Below are 21,962 nucleotides of genomic sequence, written 5' to 3'. Positions count from 1 at the left end.
GGGATCGCATTTATAACACGACTCGGTCAAGGCTCGCGGGCTTGGCCAAATGGTGTTATAAATGCATTGCCAAATTGAGTTACAGACCTGATTTTGTCTTTCAACTGTTGGAAAAATCAAACTCCATTGGGGTTGTCTTGGCTTTGCTTTCTTATCTTTAGACATTTGGGTTTTTTTCTGCTAAATCCAATAAGAGCAACAAGATTTTTTTTCATACATTTCTCTCTTTTTGTTGTTGTTGTTAATTTTTTCCTTTTTTTCTTTTCTTTTTTTTTTTTTTTAATTTTAAGGTTTGTATTTCAGTTGGTTGTGTTTTTCCTGGCATATAATCGTCAAAGAGTTTTGCATGAGAAAGGTGACAGTACTTAATGAAACTCAGCACCTAAGGGCATAAGGCAGTTGTAGGTTTGTTTGTTTGTTTTTTTATTTTTCAATCAGCACCAATCCCATAAATAATGTTCTACACTTGGTGTACGGTATAAAACTGATGTGGAGATGCCTCCTTCTCCACCTGTGAATCCTAGGTGTGGAAGTTGTAATACTGTTTCTTGTGTGTAAAAAACAAAAGAAAAGTTTTTCTTTTTGTTTTTACTTACAAAACATAGAGAATATCTTTTTTTTTTTTATACATACAGCAACCAGAAAGAAAGCTTATCTGAAGGTTTGTGTTTGTTTCATGATCTGTGTTTACCGTAAACAAAAATAAGGTCCCCTCTTTTACTTTTGCTTTAAGGAGCTTTTAAAGTGAAGATTCATATTGTAGCAACTCATATAAGAGAGGTCCATCTCTATACCTAATACCTACAGCTGTGGGGGTGACATACTGGAGGATGTTGATAGTTCTTCTTAACCTCCTGTCTACAAAATGAGCATCCCATGCAGGATATCTTTTTCTTGGGATGTCAATCTTAATGAGAGGCCCCTCGGGGGGGTAGGGTCGCCCAGATGGAGTAGATGGTACCATTGCTCTCACCTGGAAAACGGGCAAGCAAGTGTCAGCTGTGAGTTCCTCCTGTTGCTCCGTGACCGCTCTGGTGGGCGTAGCCTGGGCCCCCCGGTACCCAGGGGTTTGGGGTGCCATGGGCTCAACATCGGGGGGCAAAGGAATGCCCCAGAGCAGCTCGGCGCAACAGGAGCTGGCAAAGATCTTAGCTCTTGGCCCCATGGGATGCAGCACACCATAATATAACAGCATCAAAGCTATCCCAGCAGCAAAGCTAAGAAAGACACAACACAGTGCTGGCACGGCATATGAGTCAGTAGTGTCAGGATCTCTGTAAAAATACCAAAGGAGCGTCAAGGCAGCGTTCTCCGTCAGGACTACCGTGTAATACGCAAACATTCTGTATCGAGTCCGCCCTTCCTTGACATTAAACCAGCAGAAAATGTACACAATCCCTACCACCATGTTGAAGAGGATCTCCTCCCACTTAGACATGCAGAAATCTGTCCCACCATGGATGATCCAGAAAGCCATGGCACACCAATGGACCACTACAAAGATCCCAAAGTAGAGCTGGAAGATGGAAGCAAAGAGAGCAAAAGAAAGAACTCGGGATGAGATGGTGAAGAGGCGCCAGAAGACATGGATGAGGGCCCCTCTGTAGCTCATACTCTTCTTGTCGTCCCTAGAGTCCCGAAGAAGCTTGTGATAGGAGGCTAGCACCCAAGCCAGGGACATCAGGGAGGCCACAGAGGACACACCTGCCGGAAGACACACAGATCCACTGAGTTAGACAGGAGGTTTGGTTGAAAACATCATCTGCTCACTAAATTATTGCATCTGGGGCAGGCTCAGTAGCCCAAAGGTTCAACTCACGTCAGGTTGTCCTTATAGTCTAGAGGAGAGAAATACAGAAATATCAGTGTGGGAATTGGAAATTATACTGTATTCAGGAGTTCTTTGACACAGCACATTATGCTTATATTCCTGAGCTGTTGGCTCTGCCACCCCACTCCAGCTCTGCTCTTCTTACAGGCAACAGCCTCTGCCCTCATCCTGATTAGATCCACGTTTGATAATTCGAAATCCAGATCCCATTTAAACGCTGCAGCCCAAGTATGAAGGTTACTTTTTAGTAGAAGCGGGTCTTGCAGTGCACCACTGCAAAAGCAGGACATCTGTATTCCTTGTAACTGTATGGATCTTTTTTATTCTAATTTCATACAAGCAACATTCACATTGGCTTGTACTTGATTCTGCCTTCATCAGGAATCTCACCTTTGGGAAAAATAGGCAGGTGGTCAGTTTTTTTGTCACCCTGTGGTCCCATGGAGATGAATATACAAATACAGGGAATGTCAGGACTCCTCAATACCCTCCAAATGGTCCCAAAACAAAGAATCTGATCCCTCCAGCAACTCCCCTGCCCTGTGTCCAGGATGGACTGAAGACCTATATTGGAGACAGCTTATCTCCAGCTCTGTCTCCTGGATGGACCACAGGTCCAAGTTGCAGTCATGTCTCCAGCCCTGTCTCATTCTCTGCTCCTGGTGGGAGCCCTGAAGAGCCTGAAGATCTGGTCCATCCCCTTGCCTTGCCTGTGACTGTTGAGGGAGCCATTACCAGCATTACTCTGCCCAGTGCACTCAGATGCCATGGCACTGCTCCCATCAGTGAGGGCATTGCCTGTGCTGGGGTCACCCTCGGTTCCCAACTCATCCCCCTGTGCCCTGGCATGGGGCAGGCACCCCATGATATTCCAAAGGGGCCTGATCTTATTCCCCATCACAACCAACACTTAAACTATTTATTTGCTCCAATGAATAAAACAGTGGCCCGTCACACTTCAGGAGCTTTTCAAAATACAATACCATTGATTATTGCAAGGGTAAATTGAACAACTCATTGAGCAAAGCATCATAATAAAAATTAATTGATAGATCCTTGGGAAAACAAAAGGCCACCGGCTTCTCATTCCTTTGCTCCCACTGCTGCTCACTGGACAACTGCTCTGCAGGTGAGGGAACAGATGATGGACTAAGATCCATGTTTGGGAAGCTAAATAATTTGCTAGCTATACTTTGATTGGGCCTTTGCCAAAGGTTCCTCTGGGAGCATCACCTACAAAATCTGAAGGAAAAAATGCTAACAGTTTCAAGCGAAACAAACAATAACAAATTCCCCTCCATCTCTGGTGTGTAATAGACTGGAAAACAGGTCCAGCTCTATTTTGCCTTTACTACTTGCTGCAGCTGCTCAGGGTTAAAAAGCCAAAATGTCTGAAAACCTCCTCCCACAAGGGCCTGGCTCGCATGGGAATGGAAGGAAGATCCACTGGCTTTTCAGACCTCATGATAGAGACTTGATCTTCTTTTTGAGGAGCCCACCCCCCAGTGCAGTGGGGTTAGATTTTCCCCTCTCCAGCCTAGCTGTGCCTGGAGGAGATGTGCTGGAGAAGGTGGCCAGGAAGGGTGGCAGACCTCCATCTCTGCTCCTCACTGAAATTCTCCCAGCCTGCAGGTCCACCAAAACTACACCTTTCTGCCAGCTCTCAGGTCTCTCTTTGAATACCTTGTTTTTGGGCTCACAAGTGCATTAGCATTTCAGACTGAATTTTAAAAAATAGCAAATCACAAACCAGTAAGATCAGTGGCCTTATCGATGAGGAAAGCCTTAGGCCACCATTTTTAAGAAAACCACAATTTTCCCCAACTTCTAAGTCCTCAATAAGAAACACTTGCATATTGGACTCGAGGAGTCTAATGGATGGAAAATTAAAGTGAATAGATTCAGCCCCAAACAGATGTAGATTAGATTTATTTTTAACCTATCAGATGTGTTACTTTTTGGTAGACATAATTAACAGTTTTGGAAGGCTAAGCAATGCCACACAATTCTTAAGGTAAGTGCTGCTATGTGTATAAGTACTGCTTGTTGCAGTGTCTTCTAGCGATTCAGTTTAAAAACTTTCCATGATTAGCTGAAAAAAAGAAGTCATGTATTGTCTTATTTTAGTGCTGTTGTACTAGAAACTTGTACGGCATTAAATGTACCTGTATACTGAAACTCAAGCAGCGCCAACCCACAAGAGACAGATGTGTCACACTGGCTTAAAAATGTTTCTCTTGGGTTCGTTTATTCTAGAATAGAGAGAGGAAGAAAATACACCAGAAACAAAAACCCAGTATACACATAAAGGCTTTTCCCACCGTAGTGTTCTCAGTGCAGAAACCTACAGTAATCACAATCTTTGCTGTAAATTGCACAGAGCTGGCTGAGACAATGTGTGTTGAGTCACTCATATTGCACGGTACCATGCCTGCTGATAGTCATCTGAACGTCTCCTCCAGTCAACAGAGAGAGTCAGACACCCCCATAAAGTGATTCACCTTGTCCTAAGATCCATGTGTGGGACAAAGGGGGTTGACTCATGCTCCCAAAGTGTCTGTCTCCATCCCTTTAGAGGGGAGTGCGGGGACTTGCGAACGGCAGCAGTCAGGCGGGATGAATCCTACCCTACAAAACAATTTGTTGCCTCCTCATTTGCCCTAAGATCTGAGGGGGAATGAAGTATCTCTAGACATTTTGACATATTTCTGCCGTTGTTTAAAACTTCATGACTCTGTGCCAAATGCAAATTTTGGCATCCTAGTGATGAGCAGGATCTGGACCTGGGTGTAAGGGGGGTGCGATCAGTAGGTGGATGTCAACAGACACTATGGAGTGATATAAAGACTTCTCCAGTACTTCTTACTGTGTTGCCACAGAAGTTATTCCCTAGCTATTTCATACAGACCTAAATGACAAAGTACACCAAGCCTTGGCTTTTGTCTTCTTACTTAGAATCATAGAATGCTTTGGGTTGGAAGGAACCTTGAGAGATCATCGAGCCCAACCCCCCTACAGTAAGCAGGGATTGAACCTGTGAACTTGGCATTATTAGCACCATGCTCTAACCAACTGAGCTTGACCATGAGTTTCTCATTCCCATCTTTCCCTGTTACTTCCAGCCTGTGACATCTTCATACAATGTGCAATTCTCACAGACTACAGGATAAACCGTTCCTTTCTTTCCTACTTCTCCAGGCCTTATTTCTAAGCAACTAGAGAGATTTCTCCAATTACAACTAGAACAAAAAGTCCTGGCAAGTTGGATCATATGGGAAGTATTTTTTAATTTTGATTATGACTTTTGCACATGGTGACTGACGCACCTTCATCTAGCACGAGTGGGTTTCAATTCCCTTCCAAGGTTTGTTTATCAAAGGGTTGGGGTTGATTTAAAACTGAAGTCACTTCAAAAACCCCACTCCCACTCCTCCCACTCTGTGCTTAGTCTTGGGAGTGGAAAATACCCACCATGCGCTGCCACATCTCTGTGGCCATTCTCAAGCCAGGAGGACATCAGCTACCATGGGGCTGGAAGCCCTGTGGCTGCATTTGTGGGATCTGTATCCCACCCGCCCGTAACCAGACTGGCACAGACTGGGGTTATCTTCCAACTCTCTGCACCGGGCTGTACAACAGCCCTTGAACTCCTCCTATCACCTGCTAGAACAATGAGTGACTCACAGGCCGTAGTCAGCACCACTGAGGAGTCAAGCCCATATGTCTTGAATGACACATCACAAGAATTAGTTCTCCAGATCCCTTTAGTGATGTGCCCTGAAGCCCTTACGGTGAGACATCTCCTAACCTACATTCAGTACGGTGAGGTAGAACTTTCTAATGTCCCCATTTGACAGAAGAAGCACTAAGATTTGAAGGATTTATCCAAGGTTTCATATAAAATCCATGCCAAAGCAGGGAATAGATCTCTTTAGACCTTGCGTTCCAGACCAGATTCAGCTACTATTGTAGAGACTCACCTCAGGGTGTCCATGGGTGAGTGATGTCTCTTAGTTTACTCAAAGGAGAATTAAGGCTTAGTGCAACAATCACAGATGGGAATCCAGCAACCTTTGAGATGCTCTAGGATATTTCAGACCTCCATGTGGAGCTGGCAGATGTGACAAACTTGCACACAGAAGACAAGAACATTTTTGAGCTGGGAGCTGGAGTGAGGCAGGGTACTGAGGGTGTCTCAAATGACACTAGGCAAAAGTCAACCAAATTGTTTCCAGGGTCATTACAGCTAGTGGAGCCAGAGCTGTATGAAGGTTGTTGTTTAGACCCTGTGGCTGTATTGCCTACATCTCCACTGAACACAAAGGAAGCTTGGACACCCCCATCACATGGAGACATGTCCACTGAAGACACCTTTGTTTAGGTGTCTGAATCTAGAGCTGAACTTGCCCATCATCTTGAACTGCTTTGATGCTGACTTCTTGCCTTAGCAATTCTGCCTTTCTCAGGGGGACCTAATGAACAGTCCTCAGTGGTAAACACACGTGGCACGGAGCCTAAGTGACAGTAAATGGTGAAGAGAAATGAGAAAGCAGTGGGAAATAAGGCATCTATATAAAAGGCCAAACTTTCTGAGACGAGTGTTGAACCAAGGAATAGAGTCTCTGAGATGGGGAAACAAGAGCCATTGCTTGGGATCATGAAAACAGGAGTGGGCTGGAGTATAATGCAGGTAGCAATCTGATACCGGAGGAGGAGCGTGAGCCACTCTGAGTTCAAGGGAAGGTCCTGGAGCCTTGCTGCAACTCGCAGGGGCAGGCTGAAATTCAGCCTGTTTCAGTTTTCATCCTCTAATCCTTACTGATGGCCCAGAAAAAGAAAAAGCCATCTCAGAAATATGATGAGGGCCTTTGAAAAATCCACATCCACAAGACAGACTCAAAACAATGACTCCCCTTAAATTGCCATTGCTGTTTTTAAAGCCCATGTATGTGCAGGAATAAAAACAGCACATGGAAAGCCATCCCAGTCTATCTGGCTTATTCATGCTATGCAATTACACATGGTTTTACAACTAGTCTAATAAAAGCTGTAGGAAATCATGCACACACACAAAAAAAGAATATTTAAAGTGAACAGTATATCCATTTTTCCCTTACTTGCAGTGTTGTTCAGCTGAGGAGAGAGGTTTTTCACTAGGGGTATGTACAGTTTTAATCACGAATCCAGCTGCGGGTTATTGGCTGTAAGTAATTTGAATGCACTTACTGTAGCATATTCCGTAAGTATTTACTCTGGTGCCTGTCCCTTTAAACCTGAAAACGATGCCTAAATGTGCTGTTCTATTTCTTTTTTCACATTAATTCTCCTGAAGACTTTACTAAAACAAAATGGGAATATACCAACATTTTTCCTGGGTGAGCTGGACAGCAAATATTCAGCGTGACATGAAACCTTCCATCAACCCCTGTGCGAATGCAGCGCTTGCTTAATGCCAAGTGCCACGTCTCGGTTCCTCCCCATCACTCGCTGGCTGCTCAGGCCTCTGTGCTGTGAACCCTGTTATCACATTTTCCCCTTTGGGTGGCATGTTCCTCCCTGAAGCTCAGTGTGAATCTAGGAACAGGCTTTCATTTTGATGCACACAGAGTGAAAATGCATTTATATACAAAAGAGATCGAGCCAGATTCTGCCTTTGTAAACAACATTGCCCAAAGATTGCTCCCCCTTACTTTTTAATCTGTTTTTATTTATTTGCACCAGAGTAAAAGAGGTCAGAATCAGACCACAGGTTTGATTTTCATGTGTTCCTGCTGGAGTTTGATACCTGATCTTTCTTTTTTTCTATCCTTTCAGAGGAGGGAATGACTTTTGTCTTCTTTCCTTCATTTTCCTTCTTTGTTTTTCACTTTGAACATGGAAAACTATGGATCATTACCAGTATTTAACTAATAAAGGGCTGCATAGACTATTTTGCCATTCATTTTCCTCACAGGATTTCAGGACACTTCCTTAACCAGTTTCTCCAGCGTGCCACCAGTCCATTATGGCAGATGAGCACTGTTCCACCTATGGTGAACATCACTTGTAAGTCTGACCCAGGAATGGCCTCCTCACATCTATGTGACACCTCTGTACTCTACTCAGAGCTGGAGTGACCAGGGATGAAAAACCAGAGCCTTACACTGGGAAGAGATGTCACACTCATGTCTTGTCCTTTGCTCTTTTCTCATGAAAATGTTTTGGTTTCATTGAGCAAGGGGCGAGTTTCAAATCCTCAGCATCTGCTCCCTTGCTAGGAAGCTCTTCTGAGACCTTCCTCCAAGGAGCATCACAGTCCTGTTCTCCCCAGGACCTGACTCCCACAGGACACAGCATCACCAGTCCATAAGAAATAGAAAACTGCTGGTGACTGTTTGGGAAAGGCAGGAAACAAAGGTAACTCAATTCAGGGACCAATCTCCAAGTAGGTCTGGACAACAAGAAGAGGGTCTTCTACCACTGAATCCCACTGAGACTTCCTGACATGAGGTTTGCATTGAGTTTCTATACAGGATAGCCCATGTCCAAGCTAGCACAAGGAGGGCTCTTCCACACAAGACCAGAGGAACATCCATGTTCCCAAACCTTTTACTGTGAGAGTGAGAAAGTCCATAGCAAGACAACTTCAAAACAGCTTGCTCACATGGAGACTTGCCCTCCCACCCCTTGCCTGTTAAAGGCTGGCTCATGTCCTGAAATGTGAATGCTTCCTAAAACCTTTTCTTTTTGCTAAATTAAGATGGCCTCACTGACCCCTGAAATGTTGGATCTCTTTTTAGTTCCCTCCCAGTCTTTGCCTTAGCACTGCCTTGAGGAACTGAGGTCCACAGGTTCACTATGGGTTGTGTTTCAAAAGGACCTGCTTTTCTCCCCTTTCATCCTGCTGCCTTTCAGTTCTCCTGAATGCCCCTTTTTCTCTACTGCTAGAAGAGGTGACCGGCCACATTCATCTGATCTGTGCTCTCATTATCTCGGCTGCTTCTGTCATGTCTCCTCCTATTCATCTCCTCTGTGAACTCCAGAGCTGCCAAACTGGCTCAGGCCCTGGGGCCATCTAGTCTTGTATCTTCTCCTGGATGCAAGCCAGCGACTGATCCTTCTGCAGGAGGCACAAGCACCCCAGGCCAAGCAGAAATGGGATAATCTGCCCTCTGTTTTGGATTGTCCTTGAATACCCTCAGGAAAGTGTCAAATCTCCTGTTGAAAATGTTGGCTATCACCCACCACATAAGGATTGGCAAAGCTTCCCCCCATTTTAAAACACTCTTAATGAAGATCTTCCTTGCATCATGTGCCTCAGTGTTTATCTCACCCAAGGAGAGCTGTCTGAGACATGGGATGAGTTGCCCTCTGGAAATGCCTCTCTGTCTCTCCATTGACTCTACCTGGAGTGTGGATGATCAAACTGGAATGACCAAACAAGGAGAAGCCGGTGAGATGAAAAGTACCCTAGGTAGCAGTGGTTTGGCATCCACCAACTTCCCACAAGAGCTCAGAGGAGAGCTGTGAGTCCCAGCAAGGTGAGGAGAGCAAAAAGGAGGATTGGGGAAACCTGTTCCTGGCTCCAAGATGAGAAGAATAGCTAGCATCGGCTTCTGCAGAGCAGAAGTTGACAGACCCACATAACGTGGGCAAATTCAAGTGACGCACCACAATTATTTTATACCACTGAAGGCCAAGCAGGCAAAACAACCCCCCAACACCCTCCTGATGAGGGAAGGCTGCCATGATCAGTCAGAGGACATATTCAAGTTGCATTTCCCTGAACAGCCAGAGTTATCACCATCCTCAAAGACAATATCCCCCTGTTACCTCAATGAGAAGAAGGCTGCTCTCAACAGGTGTGTATGTATGTACACAGTCCTCATAGGCATGTAAGTCCACTATTTGCTTTCCATTACAGCCTTGTCCCTTTCCTAGGATGCTGACTGCAGGTATCTCAGTTTTTACCTATTTAGATAGGAAAAAAAGCTGCTGACATCCACTCCACAGCTGAAACATTTCTGGCAGCACTTAGCTGAAATCTCAGTCCTTATATATGCACAGATCTTCAAACAAGCCTCATCTCACTTAGCTAACAGAGATCTTTGATCTTGTATAGTGGCTCGCCACCAGATTATCACTCATAAAAAAACAGTAGAGAGGAGAAGGGCACATGGGAACCCAGGCCTTGAGAGAACTTTGGTCACTGTGGTGACATCTAAACTAGCAAATGAGAAACAGAGCCAGGACTATTCGTTGACCCTGAGCCCAGCTGGCAGAGCCTGCTATGTCCACACTCTCTCAGTAGTTGTATCCAATCTGCCTTTTGGGAATGGTTCCTGGACTATGTGAACTAATTTTCTCATGCCTGAGAAAGCTTTGGGAGAGGGCTAGCTGGCCAAAACTGTACCAGAGACCATGTTAACAGCATCACTTGAGTGCCAGTGCTTGCACTGCAGCACTGTTTGCACTACAGGTATAGACATAATCTGTGCACAGTCCTCTGCTGATCACAAACATGGTCATATAATCCCCTTCATCACTTTAAAAATATTGTGGAAGACCTGTTCAACTCCTAGAGATGGAGCCCCTCATATTATCAGATTTTCCAGGCTGGGCTTTTTGGCAGAGTAAATTAACCCAGGTGGCTGCTGTGTCCAGACAGCTCTGGGGAGCCCAGGCATGGCAGCTAGAGCTTAGGTAAGCTGTAATACAGGCGTGTAGACAGCTTTATGCCAGCAAAATGTTACCTTGGCAATATAGGTTAATCCTTCTAGGAATCTGGTCTCAGCTATGCTCTCAAAGCTATGTCTGAGGAAAATGCCAGCGTGATTCTATCACTATAGCTGAATGGGCAAACCCTGCCTTATGGAGAAACGCCCTCTGCTGAAGGTCCAGCCATCAGAGTCTCTGATGGGAGTCTAATGGTGGAGTTAAGTGAAATTAACTTCAAAGTCACACTTCCCAAGGGGACCAATGTGTGGCAGGTGTCTAAGACCACTCAGGAACCTGGGGTGAGTTTGGTGAGCAGTTTTAGTCCTAAAGAAGCAGGAGGCAATCATGGAGTAGAGGAGAGGGGGGACACACAAGAAGACTAATTTTGCCTTTGGAGTCCCTTTTGATGTGACATTAATTACTATGACATTATTTATGACATGAAGCTATTTATTTTGAAATGGCTCTTCCATTTTGAAACTTCCCCTAAATGTTAAGAAAATGTAAAGAAAAGAATTCACTGTCCCCCTCTCACCAAAAGCAGATAGTCCCACTTCAGTGGATGCTATTTTGAGGGTGTTCATATAGGACAGTTGTTTCCTTTTGTGTTTTTTGGTTAATAAACCAGAAATATCATTAATCTTACTGATGGTGTCTTTGATGTCAGTGTGGGGCTACATTTGATGGTGTTTCCAACTAGAATAGCTGTTATCACTTAAATCGGGGTCCAGGTAGCCTGGTAACCCACACCCCCAGCAGTGAGGACTCAGGCTATGTTACACAAATGCCAATATCTCTCCAGGATCTTCATACCATGCCCTGGTGCATCCTTCCCCAGTACCTCCTCCAAAGGGCGTGCTGAATCTCATGTGGGCACGGCTGCATTGAGGTTCATAGAGATGCTCAGAGCCAACAACTGTGTGCATCTCCGTCTTCTAATGCCACACATACAGGAATGAGAGACAGTCTGGTCTGAGCCTGGCCTGAATTTATCCACGTACAAATCACCTGGGCTAATTCTACAGTGGAAATGTGCTGGGAGAGCAGCAGCCAGGATTTCCTGGACACAGTTTAGGTTGTTTGGAAATAGAGCATGATAACTCTTATATACTTCTATTTTTGTCAAAAGCTGTATGAATTGCCACTCTATTCAGGGTGAGATACCCTCTGCACAGTCATCGCTGTACTTAGAAAGACTTTAGTTAAATTCCTGTTAAGCTGAATGCCTTTAACCGCTGTTTCAGAAGCACACTGAAAAAGAACCCCACCTGAATCCCCAACAGTGAATAGCCATAGACAAGAGGATTTGAAGCTCCTCGAGAGACCCCAAGAGATTTCACTTGAAATGCTCCATCAGGATGTCCTGACAACACCTCCAGCAAGGACAGGATTTAAATCTATGTATGCAGAACAAAATCCCTCTTTGTAGGCAGTGTTACAGGGCAGTAGAGTCTATCACAGAAACCTGGTTCAACCTGAAAGGAAAATGGCCAGCAGACAAGTGTACAAGTCATCTCTATAGACTTCCATTGCTTTTTCTTGGTGTACTTTCTGGTTCCTCCTGTGCTCATTTGCCTCTGACCTCGGTTCAGAAATCAGAGTAGCCTGAGCAGAGCCTTGTATCTACATGGCATTCAGCATGGCCCAGAGGCATCCAAATCTTACCAGGCACCTGAGATGGTAAAAAAGTCAACCTAAGCTACCTTTATAGTTAATATGGAGAGCTAAGCACCACCATTAGCATGGATCTACCATGCATCTCTAGAGACTAAAGACATCCAAGTATGACTGTGTAGCCTCTTGGTTAGAGATGCAGTGTTGTGTGGCCATTGATTGCTGAGATCTAGGTTTTTTCCCTCTGCTATTTAAAACAGTCTTTCCCAGAATAACAGGAGAAAAAAAAAAAACCCAAACATGATTAATTTAACTGGGAAGAATAAGATGGCAAAACCCAAGAGGAGTTACTCTTGGAGGGAAAAATCATATTGCACATTCAACAGCTGGTTCTTTGTGAAGGACATTTTAGACACAAATTTTAGCGACCAATTCTTTGCTCAGATTCCTGAGTATACCGAATCTCTTCACAGACTCCAGCAGAGTCCCTCCCAGTTTACACTCTGCAAAGATCAGAACAAGCCTCCTATACTGAGTTTTTTCAGACCTAATGATATTTGAACTCTACCACTAGGAACCTTTAGAAAAGAAACACACCTTATGATACTACTGGAAAGCACTGAAATGGGGAAAAAACCTTTGCTAAGGAAAACAACACATGGCTTGACATAGGGAAAAAATCTTTCCCCACCCATTTCTATGTTCTCAGTAGGGACAGCTGGCACAAAACAACACAACTCTGCGAACAAATAAAATATACTTGCATTTTAACACCATACATTTGATATTTGTTACAGTATCTTTATCCTGGCATTCTTTTTTAATTCAGATGAGAACCACAGCCATTGAGAATAATTTAAATCTGCCTAGCACAAGTTGAAAGGATGTTGTAATCTTGCAAGTGAGACTAAAATACTCTGAAAAATAGGGGAGCATGTCAGCACTGGAAAGGAAAGCCCTAGGAGTTCTGCTGTCTGCTTCTGAAAGTAACCATGAGAATCTCCTTTCCCTAGCACAGGTCTGGGGCAGCTTTTGAACCTGGGACCCTGTGCCTAGAGAACAGTAACTGAGCAAAATCTAATTCTGTTGACTGCTACATCCATGTAATTATTCTGTCTCAGCCTCCAAAACAGGGTGACCCAATCCAGACTGCTTATTGGGAATTGTTCTTGGCCCATGCTAACACCTGAGCCAAGTCTGGGAATTGTTTGGGTTGGCGCTAGCTGCCGTGGGCTGAAAATGTGCCAAGGACTGTGCTGATAACTGAACCACGTGGGTGACCGAGCTCTGGTGGCTGTGCCCATGTTCTGATGTGTTTCAGTTTATTAGCATAGATGAAACCCAACAGACTTGTCACCAGACCGGGGAAGCAACATCTTCTGCCAGGGCTTAGTGAAGGAACTTTCTGCTATAAACACAGCTCTCACAGCCAGTTCCTTGGAGACGAGGCAACATCAAGACAATGTTTCAAACAGTCTGTGACAATACCAAACATGGATCCTGCAAACCACCTCTGGTTAATGGTTTAGCCTGGACACAGAAAGTTTGCAGGTCATTTAGAGAAATAACTTCATCCCAGTCCTGGAAATGCTTTTGACCTGATGGGGAAGAGGGAGGAAACCCAACTTGGTTCACACTCACTGGCCAAGGTAAGAGGTCTTCATTCAGTGTGTTTAGAGGAGATGTGTCAGCAGTGCACTCTTTGCTAACCTTGTGCAGGGGCCCATTGGTGGAATTGTCTCAGCATAATTGCAGGTGAGGGGACTGGCCTCCTGAAAAGAAGGAGCATTTCAATGCTTCTGGAGAGTACACAGGGCTGGCATCATTAGAGTGAGGCTGGCAGAGCATTTCTGTGAGGGGGAGTGACAAAGTGACAAAAACGGATGTGGTGCAGCTGGTGCTGGCTCGTAGTGGGGTAGCTGAAGGCACCAGGGACACTGATTTCCAAGGATAACAGCAGGAACCTCTTTCTTCCTCTACTTCTCATGCTTTGTATGCTCTGCAAAGGTCTAAGTGATGTGTAGCAGGCCAGCACTCAATGACATGCCAGCATCCACCGGTTAAGTCATGCTCAGGTTGGCTTGTCTCTCCAGGGTCTTTTTGCCTTCTCAGAAGTTCATGTATGTACAAGATGGAGTTGAGATTGCCTCTTCAACAGGTTAATGAACATCACATCACCTTCCCCAAGGACAGGCTGAGATCAAACCATGCATCCGTTCCCCTACTGCAAACGTCTGTTTGCACCTTAGGATATTTCAGATATGGGCTCCTGCAACAGGGACACAGCCGTGCCTGGTGGACATCCCCCATCAGTAAGCGTCCGTGTGAAGACGTGAATGTACTGAGGGCACTGAGAGCATGAGGTGGGTCAAATGCCACTTAGGACAAAAGTCATTTCAGCAGATTTCCACTGACTCAGTAAATCTGCTGCACTCCCAGACAGGACTGCCACCCCAAGCTAATCATCTAAACCAACTGATATTTTCCGAAACAAGAAAGTTCTTTCCTTCAATAATCAGTGATTTTGAGCCAGTTGCATCAACCTGAACTGCTCCATCTACATCAGGTGTAGAAACACAGAGAAGTCCCTGCCTAGCACCACCCCTGCATCTTCCCCAGGTTTTTTGCACATCTCAGTGCCTATGTGCTCTCTGTTTACACAGAATTAGCATGCTCTCCTGGATGCCTGACATGAACCCCAGAGCTACACACTAGAGCAACTGCAAGACGAAAAGAGTTGAATTTCCATGCATTTTACTAGCCAATTGCACAGCAGTGTGCAGCCACCTTTTCCTATGCTCTAATCACGAATCTGCCATGAGAGGTATGTCTCCAAGAAAGTCTGTGGCATAAAATTACCTGAAAAAGCCTTAATTTCCTGCCTGGAATCTGTTTGGCATGAACTTGCTCCCCAGGAGCCTGAAGCATAGAGATCCTCCCCGAGACCTTAGGCTACTCAAACCTCTCTCTCCGTGCCTCAGTTTCCCAGCTGGCCCGCAGCTCCTAGGAACAGCATGAGCTAATGCTTGTGTAGTGCTCTGATGATGTAACCCCCTCCCAGTGATTACCACAGTCTTACAAAGCCTAAAATTGGCAGCACTGGCTACCTGCCAGTGCTGTCCCGTGAATGGTGACTCATCTTTATTGGCTGTGGCATGTCATATGTGTGATGGTGGCACGTGATATGGAACAGAAGGGTTTTTATCAGCACTCCAAAATAACAGAGTGAGAGCTATGGCAAGGTGGTGGACCGAGAAGCTGCAGGTGGGCATGGGCTAAGGGATGACGTCTCTCTTTGGGCTTGCTCCAAAGCCCATTGGAAAAAAAAAAAAAAAAAAAAGCTGTCACTGACTTCAAAAGCTTCTGGACCCAGTCCTTCTCCACCGCGCTGGGACAATACGGCTGATGATAGGGCAAGCTTTCCCCACGCCACTCACTGCCAGTGTGCCTCACACTTGGCCTGCTCTCAGCATGCCAGAGCAAGTGCCCACTGCCAACTGTGGAGATGGCTTTTTGATGCTGCTGGGAATTGGCCTGGGACCAGCGACTCATTTCAAGCAGGGCACCAAATTGCTATCTGTCATCCGGCTTTGGTGAGAAGGAGGGGAAGGCAGGAACAGAGCCATATGCCCCAGTCTGGCAAAGCACTTGAGTCATATGAGTGGCCTCCCAGGTGAGCTGCTTATGTGTTTGGAGCTATCTGTGCATTTTGTGAGGCGCCTTCTTGGTCTGCTGATGAACATTTAAAGGGAAACTGTGGTTGAATCAGGACAAACTTTCAACACAGATTACCCCAGTTCCTCCCTGCTAAGCCCCTTCAGCAAGCACACAACTGGTGGGGTCCCTTGCCCACATGGCAATGAGCAACTGCTTTTCTGCTCATGCCTCCTCTGTCACAGGGAACCAGGGCTGGGTGATGGATGTTTCCCATTTTTTTTACTCCCCAAGAAATGGCATGAGAGAGAGGGAGAGAAAATATGTCTTCAGTCCCATAGGCAAAGTTTTAGCATGTTTTTTCCTTATGATCTGTCTCACAGCCCAAGCCAAAGCCCAGAGTGTGACTCTGGTAGACCTTTCACCCACTCCATCTCCTGTTACAGAGGACTCTATGAGGCAAAGACTTTTTTAGGCTTACATTGCATTTATCTTGCTGGATATAAGGAAAAATACACTGGTCAGAAAAGGGAGGAGGATTTCTGTTCTGGAGGAAAGAGACTTTGCTTAGACCTGCATCAGTGTCTCACCCATCCCAAACAGAGGGTATAGATGATATGTCAGTCTTTTTTGTACTGAGCCCTGTGGAATTTGATGCTGGTGTAGAAAGGGTGAACCACGGCTTATTTATGATGGGTAACTCTGGTTATGGGACTCTGCACAATGGGGACAATTTTGTGTACTGAGGTCACAGACATTTGAACTTGGGGCTTTGGATTCATGTTTGAGCTCTGTTGGAATGCATATATTTAGTTACAGCCAAATTGAAAGACATCAGTGGAAAACAGGTGGCAACACCCCACAACAAGCACTTTCCTCTACACAAGGTTTTCCATCCAGCATGGCATCTGCCATCCATAGTCCCCTGTGGCTGCATCTCTACTAAGAACCAAGCATTTGCAGGGATTGTTCTCCAGCCCTGGCCACATCCATACTCTGTCTCTTGCCATCCAACAGTGGCCACGTCTAACTGCCTGCTAGGAATGTTCCCTGATCTGTGTTTACTCCCAAGCAGTCCTTGGGGATTGTTTGGCTCTGAGTTAGCTGGCCTAAGCCAAAACTACGTCAGGCCCATGCTAACAGGGCAACAGTGGCGATGATGGATGCCCATTGCTGGTGCCTGTCCACTTGAACCCCAGAACTGCATTTCTGCTGGGCTCTGCAATGGACGTAACCTGCTCGGCCCAGGCCAGCATGAAGGATCCTGCACTAACTCACTAACTTCTAGTGCTCCTTCAAGGTTAGCAGTGCTACTTGTAGGATGAACTTTCAAATCCAATGAGTCTCTTCTCCACTTTCAGTGGAGCCATGGGAGTTTTAGTCTCTTCAGTTATGTTCAGTTATGTGATTTGAAAATCACACCCTTGGGCAACTAAAGGCTGAAGGCTCCCTTTCTAACTTGGTTGCCCCAGCTAAGAAGCTTAGTTTGATCTTTGGGGCCTGAGTGGGAAGACGACTGAGTGAGAAGTAATCCACTCATTTGTTGTCCTTTAGATATGGCCTTGATTTTAGATCTCAAACCATTCCTCAACAAGTTGTGGTGCCTTGGGATATTTCCTACCCTATGAATATATTGAACAGGACATTTCAGACAGCATGTAGTTCACAGCATATCCATTATTCACAGCGTATTATTGGTTAACTATCAGCCTGTCATCAGGGGAAAATTAACTGAGAAATTTATCTCCACATGAGACTTAACTCATTACCACCCACACACAAAACCTCTCACTCAGGTGCAGGAGTGTTTAACTTGAGGTTGGCTCATCCCGAACCCACTCAGCTTGACGGGGAACGCCTTCTCTGGGCAGTGAGGACAACAGCTAACCCACCCCTGCTGCTCATCCTCCAATACCCCACAAAGGCCTGTTAGTGACAGGGGAAAGCGTCTTAGAGTGCCCTTGCAAAAAAGGACAAGCCCTGATCATAAATGGCCTCCAGACATGGTACAGAAAGAGTGAGGACATGATGAAACAGATAGGACTTTGCTTTGGGAGAGACAACAAAATTTGGCTACATCATTTGCGAACCCTTCAGCCAACACATATCTGTAGCTGAGATGTCCAATATCCCTTTCAGTGCCTAATGTGTATCACTGCTTAAAAAAGTGACCCCCCAGACAGGCTGAAGCTAATGTTGCTTTTTCTTAAATATATGAGCAGCTTCAGACTACTTATTGCGGGTTGCAGAGAGTGCAGACACCTTGCAAAATCCCAGAGATTTCAACAGGACTTTGCATAATGAAGGCTTACGCTGCAAATCTCTTTCAGATCAACAGCAGGGTTACAGAGGAGATGGGCATAGCAGCGGTGGATACAGTCCTTTTTTGTGGGGGGAAACCCTGTGTTGAAATCTGCAGCCTCACGCAGGCAAATTTCCACAAAAGCATTGTGTAAAGCACTCATGACATGAATGGATGGACGTTAGAGGTTCGGCTAAATCTCATTAAGTCTTAAAGTAGCCACATGAAAAAATTAAGTAAAAGGAAACCTCTTTAAGAGGAGATTTATGCTGAAAAAGTGGAATCCCTCTCACCTCTCTAACTGCCTAGAAGTTGGGTGTTTCCTGTAAGCTGGTTATATGTGCTCCCTTCCATTCAGTGCAGAGCAACAGGCACGTCTGCAAGGTGAAGTGGGTTAAGGATGGTTTATTCTGCAAGAAGTGAGGTGGATTATCTGCTAGCAGTGATTACAAAATGACGATCTGCGTTGCTGGGCTTTTTTGGTTGCCATTAATATTACGTTTCCCCATGCAAATACACCATGTTATTTAAATCAGGGGACTCCTCTGGCCAGTGCTGTCCAGGAATCTGACAGAGATGGCCACCATTTCATCCCATCCTCTCCTAAATCTCGGTGAGTGAGGGACAGGGCTACGTCCTCTTCAGAGTCCCACCACCTCCTTTTGCCAAACCCTAAGGGTAGGTCTAAATACATCACCTAGGTTCTGTCTAGGTTCCCCAGCTGCTTTGGACATGGGCTGATCCATGTTTTGGAGGCATCCTTCCTCCCTCACCTTCCGTTGACTTGGTTTTGGAACCACATAGCTGTGGTTGTAGCAGATAAATGGCTTACAAAGGGCCTGCATGCCAACACCAACTTGTTCCACATGCATATTTAAGACCTGATGTCAACCCATTTGTCCCAGCACAAAGTACTCCAGCTCAGGCTCTCAATGTGCACCTTCCAAATCAGGTCTGCTCACCCGATGGAGTATGCTGAGTTCTTCTTTTCTCTCCGTGCTATTTTCTACTCTTCCCGAGTCATTGGGTGATGGCAGCTAAGCTGAGATCTCCTCTGTCTTGTGCTGGGGATATGATGAAGGAACAAATCCTGACCTTCATGAAATCTCAGGGGTGGTTGCCCCAAGCTTTACTGAAGCTCAAATTCCAGCTCCAGCACTTCTGCTGCTGGTGGTGATAGACCATGCAGGAGATGTTAACTCATGGCTGAGCAGGGGCCCATTGGTGAAACCGGTCCGTTCTTTGAGCACTGATGGAGCAATAAACACAGGTTCCACCCAACCCTTTCAAACAGGTACCTCTCAGGGTAAACTGGTTCTTGCAAAGCATGGTGAGGCTTTTCTTTCTTCTGCCCACCCAACAGATATGGAAACCAGGAAATTAAGCGTTACCATGATTGAATCCCCTTCTACTAGTCCTCACAGTGCTCCCCTACTCACAGCAACCACAGCAGGCAAGATCAGCCCTTTCTGTCACCACGCTCCTAAACATCTCTGCAGGAGATGTTCTGGGTTTGAGTAAAGACCTCTAGTTTATTCACTCTTCTTACCTCAATGGCTATCCTAACACGGAACCTAGGAGAAAAAGCAAAATTTGCTGATAGCCATTCCAGTAACTCTTTTTATACAGCTCCTTAAATAGGAGAAGGAGACATTCATTAGCTGGCCCATTTGGAGAGGACTGGAGCCTGGCTTGGCTTTCTGCACTGGGATTGGCATTGGAGTCTTAAGAGCAGGGAGGGCTGAGGCTTGGAGGAGGGATGTATGCCATATAAAATGGTAAATTGACCTTGTTGTAGCACTAAATGAATCCATAAGAGACTCCATGAACCATATGGAAATAGCTGGAGTCTGGACATATTAGCATGGGCTGTACTTGGGTTTATGAGCCCTGCTGTGGGCCGTTTCGCCAGCGTGCACCCCTCAGTGATGCAGCTGATACTGTCCCTGTTCAGAGGCAGAACTGGCCTCTTCCTGTACCTTGTGACGAGCCACGCTCACACAGACACGATGAGCCAGGAGAGATTTGATTTGATTTTTAAACACACTGCCTTCCTACCAGTATCTATCTTCCTTTGGTTTCTGCCTGCTTTAAGGGAAATCTTTGATGCTCCCTTTCATAACGGCTCCTCTCAGCGCTTAATTTCCTTTTACATAATTACATAGTGGCTGGGAGGAGGAAGACAGAAGCGCTGAAGGGGCGTGCAGGAGCTCTAGGAAACCTTGCACCTGAGTCGGGAGCGCTGAGCAAACTCTGCCACTCGTATCCATCAGCAGCGCCCGCCCGTATCCAGCACGCAGCCCCGAGATGTACGATTGCATCTCCGGCACAGGCAGCGGGGGAGGCAGGGAGAAGGTGCGCTGGGGACCCTGAGAACTCGGCTGCTGGAGCGTGGCAGGCAAAGAGCCCTCCGGGGCTCGGGGAGGCAGGCGGGGACGTGCGCTGCCTTGGAAGAGAGCGCAGCTTGCTCAGTGTGGTGGAGGAACCGAGGAACTGCATAGCTGAAGAAGGGGGAGTTGGAAAATGATGCAGCTTGTTTGGCGGATGAGGCAGCCATGCCTGCAAGTGGAAAACTGGAAGAGCCGCAGATTTGAAAGCCTAGAGGGATTATTCAGCCGTGTTGTCTGACATCCAGCACAACAGAGGCCAGCGAACTTCACCCAGTGCTTTCTGTAGCAAGTCCAGCAATCTGCGTAACACCCTGACTAGCTCTTATGTTATGATTTATACATTTTTAGTAGGGTTAATAATGTTGGAAGCAGCAGGAAAAGGGTGTTGGCAAATGTGAGCAGTTCTAGCAGGACTTGTAGAAAGGCATGTTCATCATGTCAGCACTTTTGAGGCCTGGAGACCTCGTGATGAGAGGTTTCAGAAAAAGGCTGCATAAATAGGAGAAGGGAGGCCTGTATAAACAACTGTGACGGACATGCTTCAAGTATGGAGGAAGGGGAGAGCAGTCCAACTTACTGATGCTCTAGATAGTGGTGACCTTGGTCCAGCCAGCAAAATTTAACCCTGAAGAACTGCCGAGTTCCAATCCCAGCTCCGAGAAACTCCTCAGGTCTGCCAGAAATGGCATGCCACGAACAGGCTGCTTTTGGGAAGAACAGTCTGAGTGTCATCCCTGGGGTGTGGATTGAGCAGGAGCTGAATAACCCAGCAGCTCATCAGCTGATCCCACTGGTAGTCCTTGGAAAGGACAATTCTCCCTTGAGCTGGTGACTCTGAGGCAGCCAGCATTCCCATGGGCATGGGCTGGTAGAGCTGCTCACCCCAGGGCTGGGACAGGAGCATATGCCTCTTGACTGGGGTGGATGCCCCATGCTCCAGGACATCACTGCAGCAAAGGACATCAGAATTGGCAAACTCTTCTCTGTGGTTGCTTCCAAGCTTCTGCTCATCTGTCTACCTTTGCAATGATACCTGCACTGCAACATCTCTTTCCCTACACAATGCCCTCCACTGCCTCCCCCACTCTCTTTTCTTCAACTTGCTGAGAACCATGGTACAAATGACTAAACCTTAATTCCTGGGCACTCTTCAGAAAAGGTCCTACAGCGTTTAGCTATTAGAAAAACCCCTTATACTACACTTCACACCATCAGAGCATTGCACAGGCATTGAATCATTTGTTCTTGCAACAGAAATTCAAATCTGGCCGGTTTTATCATCCTACTTGTGTAAGGAGGGAAACTGAGGCAGGGAATGATTGTGTCTGACCAGTGCCAGGTGGCAAATGAATGGCGACACTTGCCATAGCAGCAGAGACTGCCTGCCGCCTCCTGACAACACCATTAGACTGGACTGGGTGCAGAAGAGCTGAATCTCCTCTTTTGACTGATACTGGGTTTTTTCTCAGAGGAA

At 46.0% G+C, this 21,962-nt stretch overlaps 1 protein-coding gene across 2 annotated transcripts in view; it reads right to left on the bottom strand.

Annotated features, from left to right (window-relative positions):
* Window positions 1-739: 739 nt before the first annotated feature.
* XKR6 (XK related 6) overlaps window positions 740-21,962 on the bottom strand; it is a 191,933-nt gene continuing 170,710 nt past the window's right edge. For both annotated transcript variants that reach the window (XM_075707960.1, XM_075707961.1), the window contains one exon: window positions 740-1,704. In XM_075707960.1, coding sequence (XP_075564075.1) covers window positions 740-1,704 — 965 coding nt within the window. The remainder of the gene's footprint in view (window positions 1,705-21,962) is intronic.

Source organism: Pelecanus crispus, chromosome 3, assembly GCF_030463565.1.
Source record: "Pelecanus crispus isolate bPelCri1 chromosome 3, bPelCri1.pri, whole genome shotgun sequence".
Lineage (NCBI taxonomy): Eukaryota > Metazoa > Chordata > Aves > Pelecaniformes > Pelecanidae > Pelecanus > Pelecanus crispus.
Note: the sequence above shows the minus strand (reverse complement) of the source record. Positions and strands in the feature narration are given on the sequence as shown.